The 23,843-nt window shown below is 44.2% G+C and overlaps 1 protein-coding gene across 1 annotated transcript; it reads left to right on the plus strand.

Moving 5' to 3' along the window:
- Positions 1-1,234: 1,234 nt before the first annotated feature.
- On the plus strand, positions 1,235-23,343 carry LOC148341460 (proton myo-inositol cotransporter-like). The gene is made up of 10 exons (XM_088287877.1): positions 1,235-2,008; positions 5,881-6,040; positions 7,233-7,441; positions 16,376-16,484; positions 19,286-19,449; positions 19,680-19,800; positions 20,680-20,805; positions 20,952-21,070; positions 21,191-21,343; positions 22,285-23,343. The coding sequence occupies exons 1-10, from the start codon at positions 1,426-1,428 to the stop codon at positions 22,509-22,511; spliced, it is 1,971 nt and encodes a 656-aa protein (XP_088144003.1). The 5' UTR covers positions 1,235-1,425; the 3' UTR covers positions 22,512-23,343.
- The last annotated feature ends 500 nt before the right edge of the window (positions 23,344-23,843 follow it).

The following is a 23,843-nucleotide window of genomic DNA, read 5'->3' on the forward strand; positions in this document are numbered from 1 at the left end:
TGTTTTGTGGAATGTACTTCATGTACAAATGTCTTCTCTGGTATGCTATTTTTCCTCCTTCCTGGATTGAATATTGCTGCCGAAACAATGCAAATGTCCAAGTCGAGTTTAAAAGATGAGTTTGTCTTCCAAGCAGTTTCAAAGGCGCGCAATCTCCAAGCCATCACGAATTTTGACAGCTGCCACAAACTTCAGTTGAAGCATTCATCTTTCAAGATGTATGACCTTGGGCTAGAAACTGTGATTGAAAGGAGGACTGGCTTCCATGCAGGGTCCCGATTTTGAAGAGTGGTTGGTTATAAAATTGAGTAAAAATGCGTGTTTAAGATTTCAAAGGTGATTAATCTCCAAGCAGTCCCGATTTGCGTTTTATGTTAGATTTATATCTTTATTTCAGCTGTATGTTTTTTTTTTAAGTGCTGCTAACTAATGTTGAGTCTTTGAGTAACATATTGGAAACAATCTATGTACAATTTGGCTTTATTTAATCTTGTGTCATTCTAGGAATGAGGCCGTCAAGAGGTTACTGTAATTCTCCTTCCCATTATAGCCTTCCCACTCCTTGGTGGGCCCAATCATGGCCCATTATCAGCCTGTTCTCCATTTTAGCACTCAGCGGTCCACATGCTGATTGTCTTGGCTCCAGAGTGCATTTGTGTCATTCGTCGGCAGTCGTATAGCCATGCCGCATGTCCGCAGAGATTACTTGTACTGGTGTCAGCACCAATCAATATGAGAGCGGGCAGACAATAATGACGGTTAAGTATGTTGGGTGGGCTTGTGAGCATGAGGGACGGAAAGGCTTTTCCTGGAATCGTGGACATGGTTTATAATCATTGAATCAGAAATGTTGTGGACTGACTTTAATCAGAGTGCGCCATTTAAATATAAAATATTGTGAAATAATGGTAACGTTTTACAGCGTGCATCCTGCAGGGGGCAGCATCCTCACGTTGGGCCCCAGATAATGCCAGAATTGCATACACATTCTGTTTTATAGAATATATATTTATTTAAAATGCATTTTATAAGGCCACAAACGTGATAATAATTTCATTTGTGTTATCAAACAGTTTTATTAAGAAGTTAAAATAAGCAAAAATTATAAATATAGGTGACTCCCAAATGAGTCTATTTTTAGAGTTTCACCCCATGTGCGGTTTCTATTTGGGCATCAGTCTTGCAGTTGTATGACGCCCTGTCGCCCCTCACCCCCCCCCTTTTGCATCACGCGTTCAAAACAAGACATCCTTGCGTCACGGTGACGATATGGTGCACTCCACTCCTCCTGTCTTCTCCAAGTCTCTCCATCAGGACCACGGGGAGGAGATGCGCGCAACTTCGCTGCAGCTCTGTCCGCTCAGTTTCCACTCCAAAGTGGTGAAAAGCGTCGGCTAGTCAAGTGTTTGGAGTTGCGCATCCCCTATGTCGCGAAAGCAGCCGGGCCATGACTACAACCTGCGGAGTATGAGCAACCTGATGGGCGAGCGCTGGAGGAAGGCGAGCGACGGAGGAGAGCGGAGTCTCATCAAGGCTCCGTCCAACACCAGTGTCAGCAGCCTGCAGGTGGCCGCGTCCTCCGCTTCCGCCTCCTCCTCCGGCGCCCCGGCGGCTGGGTCCTCCTCCTCCTCCACCGGGGACCTGGAGAGGGCTGCGCGCAAGCAGTTCATGCAAGATGTCACGCCGGGCTTCGTCTACGTCCTGTCCGCCTTCTCCGCCTTGGGGGGGTTCCTGTTCGGCTACGACACCGGGGTGATCTCCGGGGCCATGCTGTTGCTCAAGAGGCAGATGGAGCTGAGCGCGCTGTGGCAGGAGGTGCTTATCTCAAGTACTGTGGCCGCGGCCGCCGTCGCCGCGCTCCTCGGCGCCTTCCTTAACGGGCTCTTCGGGCGTCGGGTGTGCATCTTGCTGGCCAGCTTCTTCTTCACCGTCGGTGGCATCGTGCTGAGCACCGCGCCCGGGAAGGAGGTGCTCCTGGCCGGGAGGCTCGTCGTCGGAGTGGGGCTGGGTGAGAAAAGCTTTTTACACCCCCCCATTTGTGTTTCTTTGTCGTCAGCATGTCCTGAAGTTGCAAAAAAGTTAGAATTATTTGCACAGTAAAGCAAACTAAAATATTTTAAATAATATTGCATTGAATCATACTTGCTTACTTCCCCATCAAATGATAAAAATGTTTACAATAATAACAATAATAAAAGACAAAAAAATGAACATCAGAATAAGTACAACATATGCGCGTGAGCAGTGGCGGTCCTAGTTTCGAACAGCATCCAGTAGGGAACCCTTCACAATGTCTCCTGCTTAGCGAGACGCTCAGGTCGGAAGTTACAATTGACACGTGCCAAGTTATCAATAAAACATATTGCCGAGAGGTTCAAAAAGAGACATTAAATTATGCCAATTAACATATCGAGAGGTTTTCAAGTTGGACCTGGCAGCTCAACCCTATCGCCCCCCCCCGCACTAAAAAATACACGCCCACGCATTAATCAAAAACAAACTATAGTCGTTGACATAAAAGCCATAGTCAAACTTAACCACGCCCGTCCTTTGCTTGTTCCACTATCTTGTCTTTCACGGTGTCTCCACAAGGGGGCGCAAATTTGCATCATGCAAAAAAAACGTGATGCCAATACAATACAATTTTATGTAGCGCATTAAAAAACACACAGCATTTTTTTTTAATGAATTGATTAATTTTAATAAAATTAGTTTATTAAATCTAATTAACAAGTATTTTAAAAATGCCATCTGTGCAATGTCTTAAATCCATTCCAGCCCCGCAAAACACAAAAAAAATTATATATTTTTTTTTAAGAAGAAAAATATCACTTGACAGATCTGTATGAAAACTAGCATGGAAAAGTAAACCGTTTTGCAACTCCCTCCTCCTCCTCCTCCCCCAGCTCTGCTATTTGCAATTAGCAAAGTAGCTAATTACACAGCTTGGTCCTCCTGCCCACCCAGCCGCACGCCTCTGGCTGTTAGACAACTCGCTGTCTTCGCCATTATCATCAATAGCATCTTTATTAGATTCGCTTGGGTACCATCGCATGATGAAGGGAGAAAAAGTCCCAGCACGCCCCGGTGGAAGCTTCACTGAACACTTTTAATGTTGATTGCCTTTGTTTGATGACAGATATTGCAGCTGCCCTCTCCTTCCACTTTCTCCTCCCCAAACTCTTGAAACGATGAGCAGATTGCTTGCTTTCATTTCTGGCCAAATAATCCCCGTAGATGTTTTTTTTTTTTCTTGAAAAATGACTTCCAATTGAAATGAATCATCTCGCCTCTTGCAAACGAGCAGTTCCGAAATGAGGAGGAATGCGCACGTTTACGCAATCAAGCTGTTTGCCGATGGCCCAGGCGCAAGAGGAGACCTAATCACCAATTAGGTCATTTCGCTTGTTAATTTCAAATCTTCCTCCCCCTCGCCGCCAACATCTTTCCCCGTGCAAATGTGTTTATTACACACGCGTGCATGAACCAGTCCTTGATGGAGCAGGAAATACATTCTGGCACCGCAATTAGCCGCCGGAGATGCTATTAAGGAAACATTTTTCATCGCGCACTAGTCTTCAGGCCCCGGACTGTCGATTGCATTCTCACATTTACAACATAAAAGCGAGACGCTTTCTGAAATGAAATCGCCCCAAAAAGGTCAGCAAAACTGTTTATCCGACCAGGAAATGTCGCGCACATGACAAGTCATGGTTGTCTCTATCGCGTTTTTTTTGTTTTTTTTCCCCTCTTCCTGTTAAAGTCCTCTTGTTAGTCATCTCCTGGCCAGTTATTGTCAAGATGACCTTTTAAACAAGCACGCAGCGACCGTTGTTGTGTTGCCATCGCATAGTACCGTGATTGACAAGAAACGATTGAATGACGTGGCACTCTTGAAAGGAAGTATCCTCAGAGTCGATTTGCATATTTCAAAGAAAAGATTAGACTTGTTCAGGTGCATGTGATAAAATGAACAAAACAACGCTAATTGCGTTAATGTGCGAAGACAGTGAATGCAACAAATCCCAAAGCTGATTGGCCGGGAGGTGAAAAGGGGCGGGGCAACACAGGTGTCGCAAACTAATACTTTGCAAAAAACAAAAAAAAAGTTTCCATGTTGTGGCTTGAACCCTTTAAGCAAAAAAAAAAAAAAAAAAAAAAAAGAAGCACACACATCAATATATTCTTTATCCTCTACGTAGAACCACGAATATTAGTGCTGTACTGATGAGCTCGAATTGGTTTTAGATATATTTTGACTTTATTAAATTTTGATGACGATATTGAGCATTGTGTCAGGCACCTTTGTCACAGTAATTGATGTCCTCGCTCCACTCCACACCGTTTCATCCTAGACGTTCGTTTAAACTCATTTTGAGACAAAACAGATCTTCCCCAATTTGATTACGACGGGACGTAAGATTCTATTTCTCTCCTCCGTATTAAATCACCACTCATGGTCCCTTTTTTTTTTTTTTTTTTTTTTTTTTTTTTCCCCCATCTCTCCGTTGTCGATTTGAAAACTTGGTTATACTGGAGAGTTTTCACTCTTCTTTTTCCTCCGTTTCTTGGCTTGGAATCCTAATTAGGTTCCTCCCTCCTCGCTGTCAGTGATGCAGGATGGAGTGAGGCATCCGCCTGTGATCAAGTGCGTGCGCCCGGAGTCTTGGCAAGGCTTGTTAAAGACGACAATGACACGCGTGTGCGAGGACAGTCGCGGAACTGTCCCCGAAAGCGGAACTCATTAACGACAAACAATGTGAACACCGGCGATAGTGAATACAACCATGCGTGCTTGAGGTTTTTTTTTTTTTTCTCTAAAGGAAGATGAATAGAGCATTTCTCCGCGAACCACTTGATACAATCAAAGCAGAAAATGGTTGAATAGTGTTGTTCCATCGTGAGACAGCCTCACTCTCTCTTGTTTACCACGGCTGAAAATGTCAACTGACTTTTGACCTTACCGCCGGCGGCAGCGGTATTGCCTCGTACGTGATTTCTCTCGGTAAAAAGAAGCGAAACGGTCACGATCATTAGTCACCGTCTCGCCCGAGCGCCTCACTCGTTCGTACGGGCGGGCCCGTCGCCCGAGTGACATCCGATCGGCTCGGTCGGATGAAACAAGGGCGACGGGGAGGTGAAGACGGGAAATTGGTTTAATGAGGAGAATACAGATGGAGGCAAATTAGAGGTCACTTTTTTTGACTTGCAAAACCACCAGCGAGTACACGAGGTACACCTGGAAACAAATTCGACGACTGCCAACGCCGCAGGACTCGACCGCAACCGTCATTGATCATAAAATCTTCGTTTTATTATTATTATTTTTTTTAACGATGCAAGGATTGCACCTTTATTCAGACGGGCTCCCGTGGAGGCAAATAAAAGACAAGAACAAGTTAAATCCCGCTCTCTCTCTCTCTCTCGCTGTGTTATTGGATTTGTCGTCCCCAAAAGCTGCCGCCACGCGGTGCCCGACGAGAGATGGCCTGGCTCATTTCCTGAGACGGGGTTGCCATAGCAACAGGTAGCCACGTAGGCCGTCAGGGCAGGGTGATGTAGGGAGGAAGAATGGCGAGGGATGGGGTTGATGATGGTGATTGTGGGGAAGTTGGCGGGGAGGGGGTGGGGGGGGGGGGTGAGCATAGCAAGCAGGCTATTAATAGACCTGATCAAGAGCACGCTGCAGAACATGGTGGTCTTATGTCCACAATTTTGTTTGAGTAGTGGCCTTCCGATGGACAAACAGAGTCGTGTTTATTCAGAGCTCATTTGATGCTGTCTTGACGACTCTCGCGTTGAGCCTCCGGCATGAAAGTTCCAAAAAAAAAAAAAAAGTGTCATCTCGTTAACCTCTCGTACGACTTCTCTTTTGGTCAGGCATCGCCTCGATGACGGTGCCCGTCTACATCGCCGAGGCGTCGCCGCCGCATCTCCGCGGTCAGCTGGTGACGGTGAACACCCTCTTCATCACCGGCGGGCAGTTCACCGCCAGCCTGGTGGACGGCGCCTTCAGCTACGTGCAGCGCGACGGCTGGAGGTCAGAACCGCTCCAGAATCGTCAACCGTCTCAACCTGGGGGTCTCCCATATCATCCCATTTTTTTTTTGTTATCAAATGCCAAAAGCGCTCACCCAGGCTCCAACTTAAATGTCAACATCTCCACGAGCCAACCTGTAACATTTGCAGAGAGTTGCCACATCTGCGCATTTGGACCGTCCAGTACCCGCTCTTTTATCTGATATCTTTTATCCCCCCCCTCCCTCCTCTTTCCTCCTCGTCAGAATCAAAGCCCATTTAGAGTGTTTCCATGCTGAGTCGTGAAATGTCAGAGTAGATAAAGACTGTCGTTTCCTTCTTCACGTGCCGCCCCGATGTCGCGGATTCGAGTGATTCCTGATATTGAAGTTGGCGTGATTCCTGCAGGAGCGTTCAGGTGCGACTCTCCTTGACGCCTTTGCTGAGACGAAAAAGCCTTTTGTGGTGAAATTTCGCCGCTCCACTTTTCATTATCACGACCGCCGCCTCCTTTGAATTAGTCTTTGCTCTCGCCCCCCTTTCCCCTTCCTCTTCTTCACGACTAATTTTCGGATTTCCAAGCAGTCTCTTTGTCAGAACATGTTGAGCGCTGATTATGCGCTCAAGTGGACGCCGAGAGCTTTTAAGAGCAATTTCCCTCTTGCGATAATCATGCAGTGCAATCAGCTTTGTGACGTGTGTTGGGGCCGAACATGCGGATCTCAATTTAACCTGAACCCAAACCGTCCCCCCCCCATGCCAACGTCGGTTAGTTCCACAACTGACCACGATTATTCTACAGTAGACTGGAGCGGGCTCACGTGTCTACGCGGCGGCCATGTTGGCACGGGTGATTGTCCCCTTAAAGGTAATGAAGCGTGAACATTAGCTTAGCATTGCCATCGGCACGCAGCTCAAAAGGAGCGTGTTGTGTCTGCCTAGTTTTAGTATGACGTTTTCTGGAGCAAATTATCATCCTGTGGCACATTAATGTATTTATATGTGCGCCGGTCTATTTTGATTTATTAGACGCTCGATACTGTGTGCCTACAGTAAATGTTATGGCAATTCCCAGCGAAAGGGTCTAAATTAAGCCTCGACATTTCTCCCCCAGGGTTTAATTTTAATGAGCCGCCCGTTGCTCGCAAAGGAAATAGCTCGAAAGCGTCCTGTCGAAAGAATGGTTATGAACGCCCTCTTTCCGACCTCGCCAGGTACATGCTGGGCCTGTCAGTGCTGCCCGCCGTGCTCCAATTTGTGGGCTTCCTCTTCCTGCCCGAGAGCCCTCGCTGGCTGATCCAGCGCGGGCTGACCCAGAAGGCCCGACGCGTGCTCAGCCAGATACGAGGCAACCAGAACATCGACGAGGAGTACGATAGTATCAAGAACAGCATCGAGGAGGAGGAGAAGGACAGCGGAGGAGGTGAGTACAGTTTAGTTGTGGTACTTCGAAAGCAACGTCTGTGGTTCCACTTGAAGTCCGCGGGTCTCCGAAGTGAAAGTGTTGTCCTGTTCATATGCACACGACACATTTTCCTGCCAAGCGTCACCTGCTGTTCCTGCTCACTGACAGCCGACGGCCAAGGAACGTTATTTGCACGTCTCAGGAAAAACAGTAAAGCCAGCCGGCTTCCAAACACGAAACTGTACAAATATCGTCGTTCCCGTATTAAGATATTTAGATTTTTAATTGCAAAAAAAAAAATCAAGACATTATTTCAATGGGGTTGTGAGGCATCCAAGACGATGACAACCGGGAGACTCGCAATGTGACGTCCGAACAGGCAAACAGAAAGGTATAGCAGGCTTTAGTGATTATCAATGCGAGTGGGAAGTTGTTGACATCTGACTTGCAGCTTAATTGGGCGCCAGTTAACCCCCCCCCCCCCCCAGAACGTGGGTCTGATGAGGACTGGAATCCGTCATTTCTTATTGTTACACTTGTTTTAATTATTGCCAACTGCCTTGATGTTAATGAATATTTTGATGTGATCGGTAATCCAGCGATTTTTCTTTGATAGTGTTATACTTGGCAAACACACACACACATGCACGCACACCCCCCCCGTGTTGCGACCAGTCACCGCAGAGAGGCTAGGGAATCACTTTCATCCCGTGTCTAATCAACCTTGACAACTGAGAACACCATGTGTCTGCCAGGAGTGCCATCCAAACATCCTCTCGGGGCCGCGTGGCCTGCAGTGAAGAGGAACCTTCATTACACTCACGACACACACACACACACACACACGTGTGTGTGTGAAAACACACTCAGAGTGGCAGCAGGCTCATTGTGGACTCAGCTGGTTCTTTTTTCATTTCGGCATCTCTCCTGCAGTTTCGGTATTATCAGTTCGAGTTCGACTGCTAACTGTGTTGGAACGTTCCGTGTTTAAATAGGATCTTGTCGGGTGGTATTTTTTTTGTTTGTGACGCATTTAGCCGTGCCTGCAATTTGGTTTATTCTAACAGGAAGCAAAGTCTTAAAACGACTTTTTGTCTCAAGTGTTTCGCGTGCGTTTGCGGGTGCCTCGGAGCCATTAAAGCAAAGCAATTACGTTGCAAAGTACATCGATTCCAGGGTAGAACTATTTTGGTACTCTAATTTGCTGCTTTTATTTATTTTTTTTACACTTCCCTTAATGAGCTTAAGGCCCCTTTAAAATGCTTCTTTACATCAAGATTTTTTTTTTTATTTAGTTTTTTCGGTGTGGTATGATTTTTGGTGGGTTCTACACTTTTTTTTTTAATGTAAAGAAACGGCGTTAAATATTCATTTAAATCGAATTAGGTAATTCTCCAATATTTTTCCAAGCTGACGTGAATTGCATTAATACAGCATTGACAATCTTAACAAAAGCTTGATTTTCCTCACGATTTAATTCCTTCCCTCATTGATTCATTAACGCTGCTTGTGCCGCACCATTGTTACGACGTCTTTAATAGGAAGAGAACATTTCGCATGACAAAAGCCTGCAATTAACCTTTGCCTCGGAGACATTCAGTTTGAAATCCTCCAATGTGGTATGCATGACACACCACCTATGAGTAAAGTGCATGCATGTTTTCACCATGGCCCAACGATGACATACCCGTTACCATGGGAACAACACACCCCTCCATCCTTTTTCGCACCCTCTCACCTCAGGTGATTGAAGTGCATATCACCTTCTGATCCGCTGCCTCCAGCATACACTCACAAACTTAAAGATTTCACGGCGGCGCAAAAGCCCCTCAGGTCAAAGAAATATGATAATGATGAAATTATTATTGCAGAAATGGCCGCCCTGCACAATCGAGTTCAGACCGGACATGAATCTCGAAAGAAAAAAAAAAATGTCTGAGAGGACACTTGATTTTCTTTCACGAAGTGGGCGGATTGTCATTGAGAATGACTGAAAGGTTAGCCGAGGGAGTTGGGCGGCGGGGGGGGGGGGTTAACAATACCGTGGCAACCGTCTCAGTAGTCATTATGTTGTCATTCTTCATGTGAAACTTGATAGTTCACTCAATTGAACTCATTGATTTCTGAGTCAGGGCCTATTTTTTTTAAATTGGAACGCGACGCTGCCTCACATGTATTCCCAAGAAAATCGAGCGTATATCTAAAAAGGCATGTCTGGACATTGACCGATGGGAACAAAGTGTCCTTTTTTATCTGCGGCGATAAAGGTTACACGAATGCATCAGGGAAGCCTTTTTACTGAGAAGTTGTCACAGATGAGGGTTTTCGTGGTGGATGGGGAGGCAAAAGTGGAACCGAATGTGGGGGAGCAAAAATAAAAAAATTACGAAAAGAACAAGGCGATAGGTAGTCCTCAATTAACAAAGTCGCCCCCCTACAAATTAGAATGAGAGTTACAAAGAAACGTGAGGAAAGAAAATAAAAATCACCATTGGCATAAAAATGAGGCACACCTGGCTGAAGGCTGAAGCTGATTGGCTGACACAAGGAACAGGGCTGATGAGACCAGGAGATAAAAACTGAAAGACAAAACAAGACACAGGAAAATAAGACCTACGATGAAACTAAATAACAAAACAATACCAATTACTACTTAACCATTTTTGCCTTTTTTTTATTTCAGCCACCCAAAAAATATTAATTATTATTATTATTATTTATAGATGCCACGAAAATGCCCTTTTTTTCTTTTAGACAAGGCTATGGCCTGAATTAATGAAGCTACTCTTTCACGTCAACATAGCGTGTCACCAAGAACACCAAAAATGGCGTCAAAGCCCTGGCAAAGTAGTAATTGGTGTCAAGGAAGTATTCTTGAAATGATGTATCTCAACTGGTCTAACATCTTTGTTTGTCAGGGTGGAAATAAGTTTAGCCTGGGTTGTTAGTGGAAGTTACAAGTGAGTCTTTCAGTCCATTATTTTTTATTAATCTGTAAGCCTTAAATTATTGGAGTTATATTGTTTGAAATGTTAAACTGTTAGTTTGTTTCATATTTACAGTTTCAACTATTAATATTGTCGATTGCAAATATTACTCGTGATTTCTTTTTTTATATATTCTTGGCAGGACTTGCAACCATTTGGAAATAAATGCCAAGCACATTTGAGATTTTTTTTTTTTTGTTTTGGTTATTGAAATATATTGTACGGGACAGTTAGTGCAGAATCGAACTCATTGGATGTCAGTCATGTCAGATGGATTTCTTTTTCCAGGTATCGAGCAGTGCGCTTGACAAACATTTCGTAATTCCGGACACTCCGTATCTTTATACAGTCGGGGAGTTTTACCGTCTCTCGCCACTGGAGCTTCTATTTCTCTCGGTGACTATTAATAATTCACAGTGTTTGAGCATTTTTATGAAACTCCACTGAGGGCCCCGAGCCTGTTTAAATCCACACAGAAATCATAATGAGACCACGGCTGCCTCTTCGCTTTGGGGATGACAAAATATGGGGATGTGCTGCTGGGGTATTTGTCATATTCTCATTGGAATGTCGTTTTGCATTGGAAAGTAAGGCGCAATATTCAGAAAGTGACGGGATTTATTTCAAAAAGCAGTGCGCAAGCCTGGTTGCATCTGCCTCACAGTCGAGGGGGTTTTGGGTTTGAATTAGGACTGAACGTTTACTGGAATTCAATTCGACATTGCAGGGTAGTGGAATACAAATTTTCAAATCGCTAACTCTGCAATTTGGAGAAAAAAATTCTTATTTTTGTTTTAGGTTTTATTTAGATTTATATTTATATGGAGCGAAAAAAATCGCAATATTGAGATATTTTTCAAAATGTGTCTGAAAATGTTTGTTAGAATTTCTTCTTTTTTTTCCCATTCCCTCGCCTCAGTTTCTGCGTCTTTTATCCTAACAAACCCAAACAAGCGTCCCGAAGTGCATCACTTTAAAGCAAACGGGCAGTCTGATTGCGAAAACTACTCGAATTTGCACAACAGTGGTTGGGATGCACAGTAGAGGACGAAAACACAACAAGTCCCGACTTGGGAAATTAGTGGAGACTGCGAAACGAGGATAGCCGAGGAGAGGAGGGAATCTTTACTCGAGTAATTGGCTTATATATATGCTGGCTCACTGAGCCAAATTTGAATTATTTTTTTTTTTTGTGCAGTGCACCGTTGCTGCTACCCAGCATCAATTCCCTTTTCATTATAGTTGAAGAAAGGCATTGATCTTTTGCATATTAGCAAGCACTTCTGGGTGCTCAGCGTTCATTATCGTATTGTTGAACAAAATCAATGCGCTGATGACTCATTGAGAAGCGTGTGGTTGCTTTCGCTGAGTTGGAAACAAAACAAAACATGCTTTAAGCCAATTGCATTAAATGTCGCTACATCATGTTGCTCCAGGCGCCAAGATTCAACTGACTCGTACGCTATTGTTGTAAGCCAGTAATTGGGCTATTAACTCCTCAAAGCTACTAATTGGAGATTTTCCAAACTTCCGGGAAGTTTATCAATGCTGTGCTATACTACTTTGCACAAACGAGCTACACCATAGTCAGAATTGAATTTTTTTTTTTTTATTTCACTCTCTTTAAATACATTACTTAGCAGTACTACTGTGCAGTTTTGATCAATTCTAGCACTCGTTCTCAAACCTTTTCCCCTCTAAAAAATAATTAAAATACAAACATAAATAAATAAAAAATAATTGGCTGCCCAAGTGCCGCTGTAAAAAAATAATTTTACAAGAATACAGTCCGCACATTTTATGTGCAAAATTTCTAATCATTCATATTACGAAAAAAAATATGTCAAAGTTATTAAATGAAAAATTAACCCAGATGAAAGACACTAACACTGGAAGAAATGTTGCGAAAAAAAATCTAAATCTATAAAAAAAATCTAAATGAAACAATATATACTGTTCAGCAGGTAATTCTCGTCCCACTGGAGGCTTGGCAAGTGCTGCAAAAACTGACGGTAGCTATACGTGTTTCTGTCTTGTAACAATACCTCTCACTTCTTTCAAATCCCCGGCCAAGTGTGTGCACCTAATCCAACCAGCAAAGGTGCTGGATCTTCCTCGAGTCAAGCAAACAGAAAAGTGCGATATCGCACTAAAGTGCGGCTTAGGCGCGTTCCTCTCGAAGATAAATGACGAGTGGAGGGACTTGATAGTGTGACCTCAGTTGATCCGCCGCCTCCAGAAAGGCAAAGACGATGGAAGGAATGACGCACGATTAAGTCATTGATCAAGATCTCATTCAAGCTACTACGAAGGTCATGTGGAGGCTTGAGAATAAATAAATAAAAATTCAAATCCCACCAGTCAGCAACGTGCTTTGAAAAGCAGATGTTGCCAATCACGTTGCTTTTTAAATACGTGCTCTTACAGGCTGCCTCGCAGATTGTCGCCATCTGCTTTCGTGATTGAAGTCATTTGCCAGTATTGTCTGTCATCTCTCATTTTAGTTAGGGGTGAGTCTCGTTTCAAAGTTCTCAACATGCAAATGTGTTGCGGGTTAGGGTTACGTTCGTGGATTATTGCTGCACTTGACAGTTTTCCATTTGAGTTATTGGTCCATTTTACGTGTGGTGTACCTCAGGAGTCATGCTCAAGTACTCCACTATTCCCATTTATGTGTCCACTCAAAAACAAGCGCCCTTTCTTCTCCTTGCATTGTTGCGAGGGGCATGATCACATTTTCAGCCTTAAAGCCTCACTCAGCCCAGCGTAGAAAATAGCGACTTTCTTTGAACTCTCCGCTTCTCTGGAGCAGCTCGTGAATAATTAAGTCAGCTAGATCAGTCAGGATTCCTCCCTGAATTCTTGTCTGAATGTCATTCACGGTTGAAGGAATATCGAGTCATCGCCTTACACACTTAATGGGAGGATTTCTTGCTGTGAAATTATAATTGCAGAGTGGAAAAATGAATTTAGATTATTTTTGTCAATCGTAAACCTCTAGTTCAAATTTAGTTATTTGAATGTCATTTAGAACACAAAGTTCTCACATGTGTAGACATTTTTTTTTTTTACCCAATTACCCGGTCTCGAGCCCCCCGCTCTTGAATACGGCCAAGTATGAGGTAACGAGACAATAATTGAATCTGCGTGGGAGAAATAATCGAAGGGGAGGTTCAGGAGAGCGACAGGTTGCGTGCTAAGGCTTTTTCATTTTCACCTTTTGATTTCCGTCACGTTCAAGTTCCGCCTGTGCTCACAGACCGCACTCTAACATTCAAATATGAGTCAGCCATCTCTCACGCTCAACTTTCGGCTTCATTAGCATGCAGCAAATGGAAAAAAAACGCCCGACAAGACTAAGGATGCTCAGCGAGTTCTTTTAATTGGTCGGGTGTTTCCTGAAAGCAGGTCGGCAATGAGCAAGAATAATTGGGGAGTCCGTGTGGCGAATGTTAAAAAGGGTTGATAAATAATTTAATAAATAAATAAATAATGGCAGCCTTTCTCATTTAAAAATAAAAAAACTTCCAGGACATCTCTTGTTGACGCAATCGCTTAGCGTGGCGTAGATTAAAATGAACAATAACGTTTTGAACACTTTAATTTCCCCTGCAGGCCAAACTAGGAGGATTTAAATCTCAGCTCAGTCCCGTCATTTATTTTTAATTTTTAATTAATATTTTTTGGTTTCAATAATTTCATGCGCTTTGTGTCAAGTTGCTATTAGCATAAATTGCATGTCGCTATGTTTCCTGCGTTTGCTAGTCCTATCCTTGAATGCTCAACTTTCTATCTTATTCAAATGAAAAAGTTGTTGGCAAATTGTAAAAAGCACGATAACTCATGTCAAGCGAGCTCGGCCGTTTCCGCAGCACCCCGTCACGCTACACGTCAGAAGCTCTCACGCGTGCCGTTGTGGAAATTCCGAGCCCCACCTGTCTTGTAATTGAGGTATCGAAAGGAAGCTGCGCCATTAGCATTATCGTCAACAAAACGAGTAAGAAAGAGTTTCAACATCATGCAATTATTTCAGCCCCGCGAGACGAAATCACGACGCTTGTGGCTTTGCTGTTTTTTTTTTTTTTAAACCCACCACCGCCATCCAGTCGCTTTCAATATCTCATCTGATTGAATTACAGCAGGGTGGTGCTCCAGTGAGGAAATGAAGCTGTGTGTGTGTGTGTGTGTGTGTGTGTGTGTGTCACTTCACTATGCACGTGGGTCTAATGTTTCTTTTGCTCTCTAGTTCACATCTTTGTTAGGGGCGGAAAAAGATGAACAGCGTTTGATCAATAAAGTGTGTTTATGGACTGACTAAATGAAGCTCTTCTTCATGAGATGGCCCTCTCCGGATAGTTGATCCCGGGCACATAAATCTTGATATCCCTCGCGGCTAATCCGATAACGGTCGGCTTCGCTGGAAATCAAGCGATCATACTCCACCAGGTTAGCGCCAAAGGAAATGGGCCCCGGCCCATGAACGAACCGCTTCCCCTTTTTCCGTCGTCTGCGGTCAGTGCACTTCTTCATATCGTGGCGTGACCTTAATAAGAAAAGAAAATTTCAGCCTCATGGGAAATATTTACACCATTTTCGTATAATATTTCCACGGCCATTGAGAGATTGCTCTGATTTATGAGTTTAATGTTCCAGGCTTTGTTAAAAAAAACAAAAAACCAATTGTACGGGAAATTTAAAAACATCACAGTGGTGTAATTTACTTGACATTAATGATTGTCATTATTTTGTGTTAAAAAGAACAAAGACTAAACCTCATAGAGAAACAAAGATTAAAAAACAATACAAACTGAACATATTTGAAAACAATTACAATGGATGCAAAAGTCTACACACCCCTGTCCAAATTTCAGTTCAGTCATCCATTAAAATAAAATCGAGACCAAGAAAATCCATTTGGCTTGTATCCTAAAATATTGTGTTGGACGTGGGGGAAGTCAAAAGTTAGACGTGAACACCTTAAGTGTAAGATGTTGAGTCAGTTTTGAATCTGCATGTGTGAAGATTTATATATGAGGCCAACGGGTTCTTTGACGGCGTCCGAGAAAACTATTTCTCATTTCGCTGGCGTCTGAATGCCAATAAAGCTGCTTTCAGCATTTCGCGACTAAAAGCAATCAAAGATGATGCTTCCCAAAGAAACACTTACACAGTGTGTGTGCGTGCGCGCGTGTGTGTGTGTGTGTGTGTGTCACCGAGTGAATCTGAACTTTCTAAAGGAGTCTGCTCCAGAGTGAGTCCTCCTACACACAGCCGGTCCCCTTTTAACGCCATTGGTGTGCGCATGTGTGTCTTCACATGCGCAGCCCTCACGCGTCCATGTTGGGTTCGGCCAACTTTATCCCCCCCCCCGCATCTCTCCCTCCTCTGTCCGCTATGCTCTCTCATCCTATTAAGACTCGGGGTTCCCAGAGGAAAGGGTTTGTCGGCATGCTGGCTGGAGATCAGGCTGAGAGGCGGGAAGGCCATTGCCGGCTTGGGATAAGAGCGCAGCTGGAAAAACAAGACAAAAAGCAGCTTTGGGTGGAGAGCAATCAGGACCACGGACAGCTCATTGAGGCAAACGTGCGGTCTTTTGTGCATTAGCTTCAATTATCCTCATTTGAGCAGTGCTCACCTATTATCCGCTGCTTGGTGCACTGCGAATTGCTTTAATTAGGCTTTTTGGTTTGTTCTTTGCCTTTTTAGTCAAGCTGGAGCAAATGTATATTCTAAACTAATACACACCGGAAGCACATATATACGTGTATATATAGTTAAAGCATTAACTGTGGAGATTAATTAAAATTTTTGAACGTATTAAAAATAATTAACTCCGTTAACTGAGTTGTATTCACTTCCTGTCGCAGCTGACGTCTGCTCACTGCGCAGTCAAACTTGTAAGTGAAGGTCCCGCGTTATTTCCTTCCACCTGAATGGAATCGTACTGTTTTTTTAATGTCTCCAGAAGGCCCGGTGATCTGGCGTATTCTGACCTACCCCCCCACACGGCGAGCTCTCCTGGTGGGCTGCGGCCTCCAGATGTTCCAACAGCTCTCCGGAATCAACACGGTCATGTGAGTACATCCGCGCCGGCCCGCTTTTAGCTCACTGGGGCTAAAATTTTTGTTCACATTGTGTGCGTAGTTTGGAGTGAATCCCGCCTCAAAACAATGCCACAGTCCGCCGTTTGCGTCTCCATCACTCCCCAATCCGCCAAACGCATGCGACAGATGCGACATAGTTTAGCGGCGCGCTATTAAATCACAAAGCATTTCATAACGCATCATCCGCCGAGCATCCAGGGGCGGCCAAGAAGAAACCGTGCACCTTCTCTTGTTCTTGTTATCTTTCCATCTGTGTCTGTCTCGCCGCCCCTTTGAGATGAACTATATTACCAGGCTCTGTAAACAATCTGGGGATGTGTGCTGTTGCCTAGCAACCGACAGAGCGAAGGCAATAGGCTAAGTGTGTGCGTGCTCATACTATTTTATTTATTTATTTACACGCGTGTGGTTCACGCCGCGGATTGTTGTCTACGTGCGATGATATCGGCGGCTAAAATGAGAGCTTGCAAAACTGAACGTGACAGACAGCTTAGCCGAGGGGAATTTTTGGCTGCTGTGACACATCGCACCGGTTATAATTGTCGTTTGCGTCCTATCGAATGTCCGTCGATGAACTGTGCATTTATCGTGACCCTCACTGTGAACAGCGGCGTTCAGGTCTTAGCCTCTCCCGCGTTCTCTTCATGTCTCACACGGATTTGATTGATCTGCCCCTCAATTTGTGATTCTTATACAAGCTGGCGCCAAGGATTGCATTTGGTTTGCAGCTAGCGTTCAAAGGTGCGTCTGGTCTGCAAAGATGACCTCTTCTGTTGCTGCTGATGCAACTAAAAGATGCTTTAGTCACCTTATAAGAAACGATATATTGGGTGACGATTAATCGGTAATTCGGTTAGAAAAATATTATTCGAGTTTTTGTATTTATATACCAGGTCATGTATGTAAAATAAATTAGTTTAATTCTCATTTTTAATCATATGAAAAGTGCTGGATTAAAAAATAATAATAATAATCAATTATAGTGATAATTTGTTGAGCTGGATTAAATAACAGTATTTTGCCCCTCTCCGTAGGCGACTGAAGTAATGTAAATCCCGTTTGGTCAAAAAAAAAAAAAGGGGAAATATAGCCTGTGTGATAGATCGTTTTATCACAGCTAAGCTATCACACTCGATAAATCATTTCCTTCTGGTGTATTGGATTATTAATGCGCCTTTCAATTATTCACCGATTTCTGTCAAGCCATACGTGCACGTATTGTATATGTCTGTATGAGCATTAATCAGTCGCCATCATATTTGTATTTGTTCATATTCAAACCCAAACCCTGCGTGTTTCATGACCTCAGCTTTGACTCGACTCTCTTTTTTTCTTTAATTGGGTGGGTTAGGCGCACTCAATTCGAGGGGAGGCGGACAGGGAGAAAAGTGAACCCGTGTGAACCCACCAGTAGGTTATTACCAAGCTTTCCGACTGAGGTCTTCGCTTTCGTCTCTGCAGGCTGATCTCCTCTCAGTCTGCCGCGCATGCCCGCAGTAGGGTGCGTTTCAAATATTTTGACCCGGTCATGTTGTGAGATAAACTGTGGCGTGCAGGAGCTGTGAGGGGAAAGATATATTGGGTGTGAATTTGGGGGGAAAGGGTTTGTCGTTTTTGAAGTATCGGGTTGACAGGCCATTACATCAGAAGAAAAAGATTTTTTTTTTTTTTTTTAAGGGGATGATGAAGGTTTTTTGTTTTGTCTGACAATGTGGAATAATTTGAGTTGGTACTACAGAATGTTTATTTGCTGACTTGATGTTTGAATGCAAGCTGCCTCATCACGCCCAAACTCCTCCCCCTCACACTCCACTTAGGCACGACGCTCTCATTTGCTTGATACGCGGCGAGCAGATGTCATTAATGAAGCAGCACGTTTCGGATTTGAAGTGCTCAAATGTGCGCAACACGAATGCAAATAATCTGCTCGTGTGACTGAGACGAATAAACCGAGCACCTCCAGTATGTTTCCAACCCAAAAAAGGAGTGCCAAAACGTTTTGTTTGTTACAATTATAACAATTTGGAGGCATGTTTTTTTTTCTTCTTTTTCAAGGGGTCACACTCTGTTTCAACAGATACTCAGAATCAAACACTGAGATTTTTTTTTATGATTTTCTTTTTTTTTTTTTTTTTTTTTTTTTTTTTGGCTGTCTGGAACGGATTGATGGCATCACAATGCATTCCAATGGGGAACATTTATTTGCTTTACAAATGAATGCAGATGTTCACAAAATCGCCCCAAAACTTTTTTTAATGGAGATTTGCAGCTTTGTTGGTTACGCCACAAGCAACCTTTCTGGACATTTATCAGAAATTGTAGCCTCAGCCCAAAAAAAAAAAGAACAAAAACACTTGCTAATTGGTGTCAGTCAATCCCTGAGGGATATATATATATATATATATATATATTTGGGTTCCGGCGCAGGTGCAGGTGCTGGGGATGTGATTATATTGCAATAAATGAACCGAACAAGGTGATGGGATCTTCTCACTCACCTGTCTCGCGCATCTTTCCCCCTCTCACCTCTCCATCGCAATATCCAGTTCCTCCGAGGAGCTGTCGCTCTCATCGCCTTGTCGTCTCCTCCCTGCCCTCTCGGGTCGGTTTTGTTTTTGTCACTTTGCGTTAACTGGCAAGAGGAGTGTTGACCGTGCTTCTACACTCGGGTCACAGCCTTTTTGTTTTTCTCAATTTAGGCCTTTTATCTGGTGTCGGCGCTTTTTAGCTGTTCATCCTCCTGCTCGTTCTTGTCCTTGTGTGGCTCGCAGGTACTACAGCGCCACCATTCTGCAGATGTCGGGCGTGCGGGATGACCGGCTGGCCATCTGGCTGGCGGGACTCACCACCCTCACCAACTTCCTGTTCACGCTGCTGGGAGTGTGGCTGGTGGAGAGAGTGGGCCGGCGGAGGCTCACCCTCGGCAGCATCGTCGGTAAGATTTGTGTCATGTGGCAAAACTAAAGCAATGAGAATTTAACTACAATGTATTCAGTGTGCAGCTTGTGTGAATTTCCTCTCCCCTCAAAAACTCAAGACAGTCATTAACTCAATCAATCCATAAGACATACATATACGTTTTCAAAAACGTAGTCCCCGCCTCCCGAAGACGTATTTATACGTCTTAGCCTTTTTTTCAATTTTTTTTTTCTTTTTTTTGCCCAGGCACATGTCTTGGCTTGTGTCTGCTGGCTGTGGGCTTCCTGCTGTCCGCCCAGCACAGTCCTGCTGTCACCTTCCACCCGTTAGACCCTTCCATGGCCAACTCTACCTGCCTCAAGTATCAGTGAGTATACGCACACCGGGTTGAAGCGACTACTGAGCCAACATGGATTAAAAGCAACACCCTCAGATGAATTTCAAGCTCTTTTCACTTCACCAGCACTCCAGTGGTTCTTGAAACGTTCGTCAAATGTTGTCAGCAATTGTAGCATATGATGACCTTAATAATATTGTTATTACTGACCCAGAACATAGTACACAATCTAAGCTGTGAAGTGCATCGACTGCCAGCTTGTTCAAGCTTACTAATTGCCCCTCGAAGTGTAATGCTCCCATATTGCTTATAGTCGTTGGCTCTCGTCGCTGTATTCCAAATCAAAGCCCCTTGAAAGTGTGTCACTAAATTGGGAGAATAGATGGCCTGTGGTCCTCTCGTGTGTGTGTGGTGGTCAGTTCCCGAATGCGTGGGCTTGCAAAGTTTGTCGCAACTCGAACTCGGTGAAGCCGCAGCGGTGTTCTAAAAGCACTCATCTCTTTGATTCGCCACCATCTTCATAGTTGCCTCTGCGCGATCGTGCTGCAGTGAGTCCATTAGGTGTTGTTGTTGAGATTGTTGTCATGATGAAAGATCATTGTTGCACCGGGGCTTCGTTTTGGCCCTAAGTGAGAGTAAATTGCAGCAGAAGGGGCATCTGATCCTTTCATGAAATTGTGCGTGTGTGCGCGCGCGCGCGTATGTGTTAGGGGCTCCAATGAAAAGCAATTTTAAATTGGAAATTCGGTGTCCATTTAAAAGATGGATATGTAACTAATATGATTAGTTCTTTGCAGATGATAAAGAATATATGACCGAGTCCTGTTATCTTGTCTGCATGCGTTGCTATTTCACGGAACCCTCCGATTGGTGGGATTTATTTATTTTTTTTTTTGCTCATTGTTTCAGGCAGTGCGAGCCCTGCATGCTGGACCCCGGCTGCGGCTTCTGCTACCGCGAGAATGGCTCGGCGCTGCTCACCTCCTCCTGCGTGCCAGTCAATAGGGCCTCCACTGAGCAGGCGGCGTGGGGCAGGTGAGTCACAGGATGCAGGTGTGTATGGTGTGCGTAAGGTTTCGGATGCAGCACCCTTGGGCAAGGGGGGGGGGGGGGGGGGGGCGAGGGGGCGTGTTGCCTTGATGTATACGATATAAATAGCCACTCAATGTGCTTGCTGCCAGGTGTTCTAATTCCAGCCAAATGCGAGAGCACACTTACTGGGCGTACAACTACTGCCCTACATCCTTCTCATGGCTCGTCTTACTTGGATTGATGTTCTACCTGGCCGCTTTTGCGCCAGGTGAGACCAAACAGAAAGACACAATTTGCATTGGCCTCGCAGCTCTTCTTTGCGGCGTCATCTGGTTATATTACAAAATAAATGTGAAGCGCTACACTGCGATATGTTTCTTCCCTCAAGGAATGGGGCCCATGCCGTGGACTATCAATTCTGAGATCTACCCGCTGTGGGCGAGGAGCACGGGCAACGCGTGCGCAGCCGGCGTCAACTGGACCTTCAACGTTTTGGTCTCGCTCACCTTCCTCCACTTGGCGCAGTACTTCACCTACTACGGTCAGCTTCTGAAAAACAAAATGAGTGGATATTATCAATAGCGTATAAGTAGGTACTGTACCTTCGAACACCTACCTGCGTCTCCTTCCCGCAACAGTTTCCTCCTGGCACAGGAAGGAATTGACCTTTCGCAGGCGTTCACACTTGATCCGTTCTTGGAATTATTGACACATCTTGAGATGTCCTGTGGGGTCATCATTGATTTTGAAACATGAGAGAAAGAAAAAGCAGACGTTGGATACCACATTAAGGGTGGATGGTGAGATAGATAGACAGGAATGAATTAAGCAACTTCCAGTACTGTATAAGACAGGTGTGAGGAAACTACGGCCCGGGGGCCACATGCGGCCCGTTAAATGTTTTAATCCGGCCCGCCAAACTTGGAAAAAAAATTAAATGAATAAACCTGTTTTATTTTCAAAAATTATCTGATGTGTCAAAGACAGATATTTTGTTATCATGCTTTTGTTCATCTTCTTTTGAAATTAAATTGATTTTTTTTTTTTTTCTTCGTTGAGGTGAGGTTACGAAAACACTCCATTCATCTACTCCTGGTCCGTCCCCTCTGTCAAATTTTAGAACCCATTGTGGCCGGCCAATCAAAACGTTTGCCCACCCCATGACAGACAAGACCACAATAACAAACAATCGTCATTTTGGAAGAGAATCTTTGCTTTAGTGTAGAGCTAGCAAGTGGTCACGACGTCCTGTCAGGCGCTGATGTCTACGCTGATCACGACGCCGCGTGTTTAATTATACCCGGGAAATGTCGTTTGGCTTTACAGTGGGGAGAATAGAGATTGCATCTGCCTCATTAAACTTCTGTGAGTGTTTTCATTGTACGAGCTCCATCTGCGAGTTTTGTGATGCCCTCATGGCGTTCGGGGGGGCTGGGGTAATACAAAAAGGCAGTCACGTATTCTCGCGTTGTCTCCCTGCAGGGGCGTTCTTCCTCTACTCCGGCATGGCCTTCCTGGGGTTCATCTTCATCTACGGCTGCCTGCCCGAGACCAAAGCTCGCCGCCTGGAGGAGATCGAGGCGCTCTTCGAGAACCAGCTGTGCTCGTGCGGCGCGTCCGACTCGGACGAGGCTCGGCAGGTGGAATACATCCGGGTCAAGGGGTCAAACTACCATCTATCGGACAACGACGCATCCGACGTTGATTAGATGTTCGCCGTTTTTGTTTTTTTTAACTGTGAGCTGGGAGCCTCCGGTTGACCTTGTGAATGTTTTAGTCGTCAGCTCCTCCTTTTGAATCGACACCAAATCACAAGCTGTGCACCACAAATATGTCAAGTGAGGACTTTGTGTAATATAAAACATTGAGGCGTTGCGTCTTCCTCATGGACACTTGAACAAATGATGCTCGCTAAGCCCACGTTGAAGGATAACACATCAATCTAGATAAAAGATGTCAAATGAAGTTAGTCTTGGCATAATGTTCGTATCAAGCATTTCCGTTCAAGCTTTGTAGCATCGCACACTCGCCGTCTTTCTTTCGAGTGGCTCGCCGCTTCTATTTTTACAGAGACGTAGTGAGAGTGGGCAGGTGAAAACGGCCAAATTAGTAGCACTGAACAATCTTGCTGCCGCCGCCCCCCCCACTTGTGAGGAGCTCGTTCGTTCTCTTCGGTGTTGTTTTGTTTGCCTGGAACGGCAGTAAAACCTCATTTCCAAGTGCTGTATTTCATCCAACAGTGAAGATAATCGTGCCTGTGTTTTGTGACGGTGCCTCGTTGGCCGTTCTCAGTCCAAAAAGTTGTGTATGATCATTTTATTTCTTTTTTTTTAACCTGTCAGTTGTGATTTTTATTTTCTTCCGCCACAGCCTTATGCACAAACAGATGACATTCCAAGTGATCCTCGCGTCATAATGACCCGTAGGCATTTTTATGGTGAACTTGTTCTCTTAAGGACAATTGTACTTAAATCATTATTCAATTCAAATGTGTTGCGCCTAAATGTTAAAGATTGTACCGAAATAAATGTTTGAAAACAAGCGGAACTTAATTATGAAATGCCATCGTATTGAACTTCAAGTTAAATATAACTGAACCGGAAATCCTCATACCGAAAGATGTTTCTCCCCTCGTCTTAATTCCGCCATTACTTGTACTTTGTTTATATCGGGGCGTGAAACAACCATCAAAATGTTTTAAAAAAAAAAAAAAAAAAAAAAAACTACATCATTTTGTACTTGAACTGGTTTGAATTCTATTTCCAGGCTGTGCAATTGGTGAGCAAATATTTGCCGTGATTGTTTCCGGCTGCACGTTGTGTCGTGTTAGCCTTTTAGCAGTTGTGTTAACACTGTCCACACGCTGAACAGTTGTTGTGCGTAACGTAGTGTGTCACGTGACTGTGCGTTTCTACACTTTCCGACCAAGTAGAGAGAGACCAATAGAGTGATGTATAGTATATTTAATTGTATGAGCTGTAAAATGTTTTGCTAGGGTTTATATTCTATTACAAAAAAAATAAATTATCCGAGTTTGTGCG

The sequence above is a fragment of the Idiotropiscis lumnitzeri genome, chromosome 2 (assembly GCF_059441095.1).
Source record: "Idiotropiscis lumnitzeri isolate Australia: NSW breed Sydney's pygmy pipehorse chromosome 2, RoL_Ilum_1.0, whole genome shotgun sequence".
NCBI lineage: Eukaryota > Metazoa > Chordata > Actinopteri > Syngnathiformes > Syngnathidae > Idiotropiscis > Idiotropiscis lumnitzeri.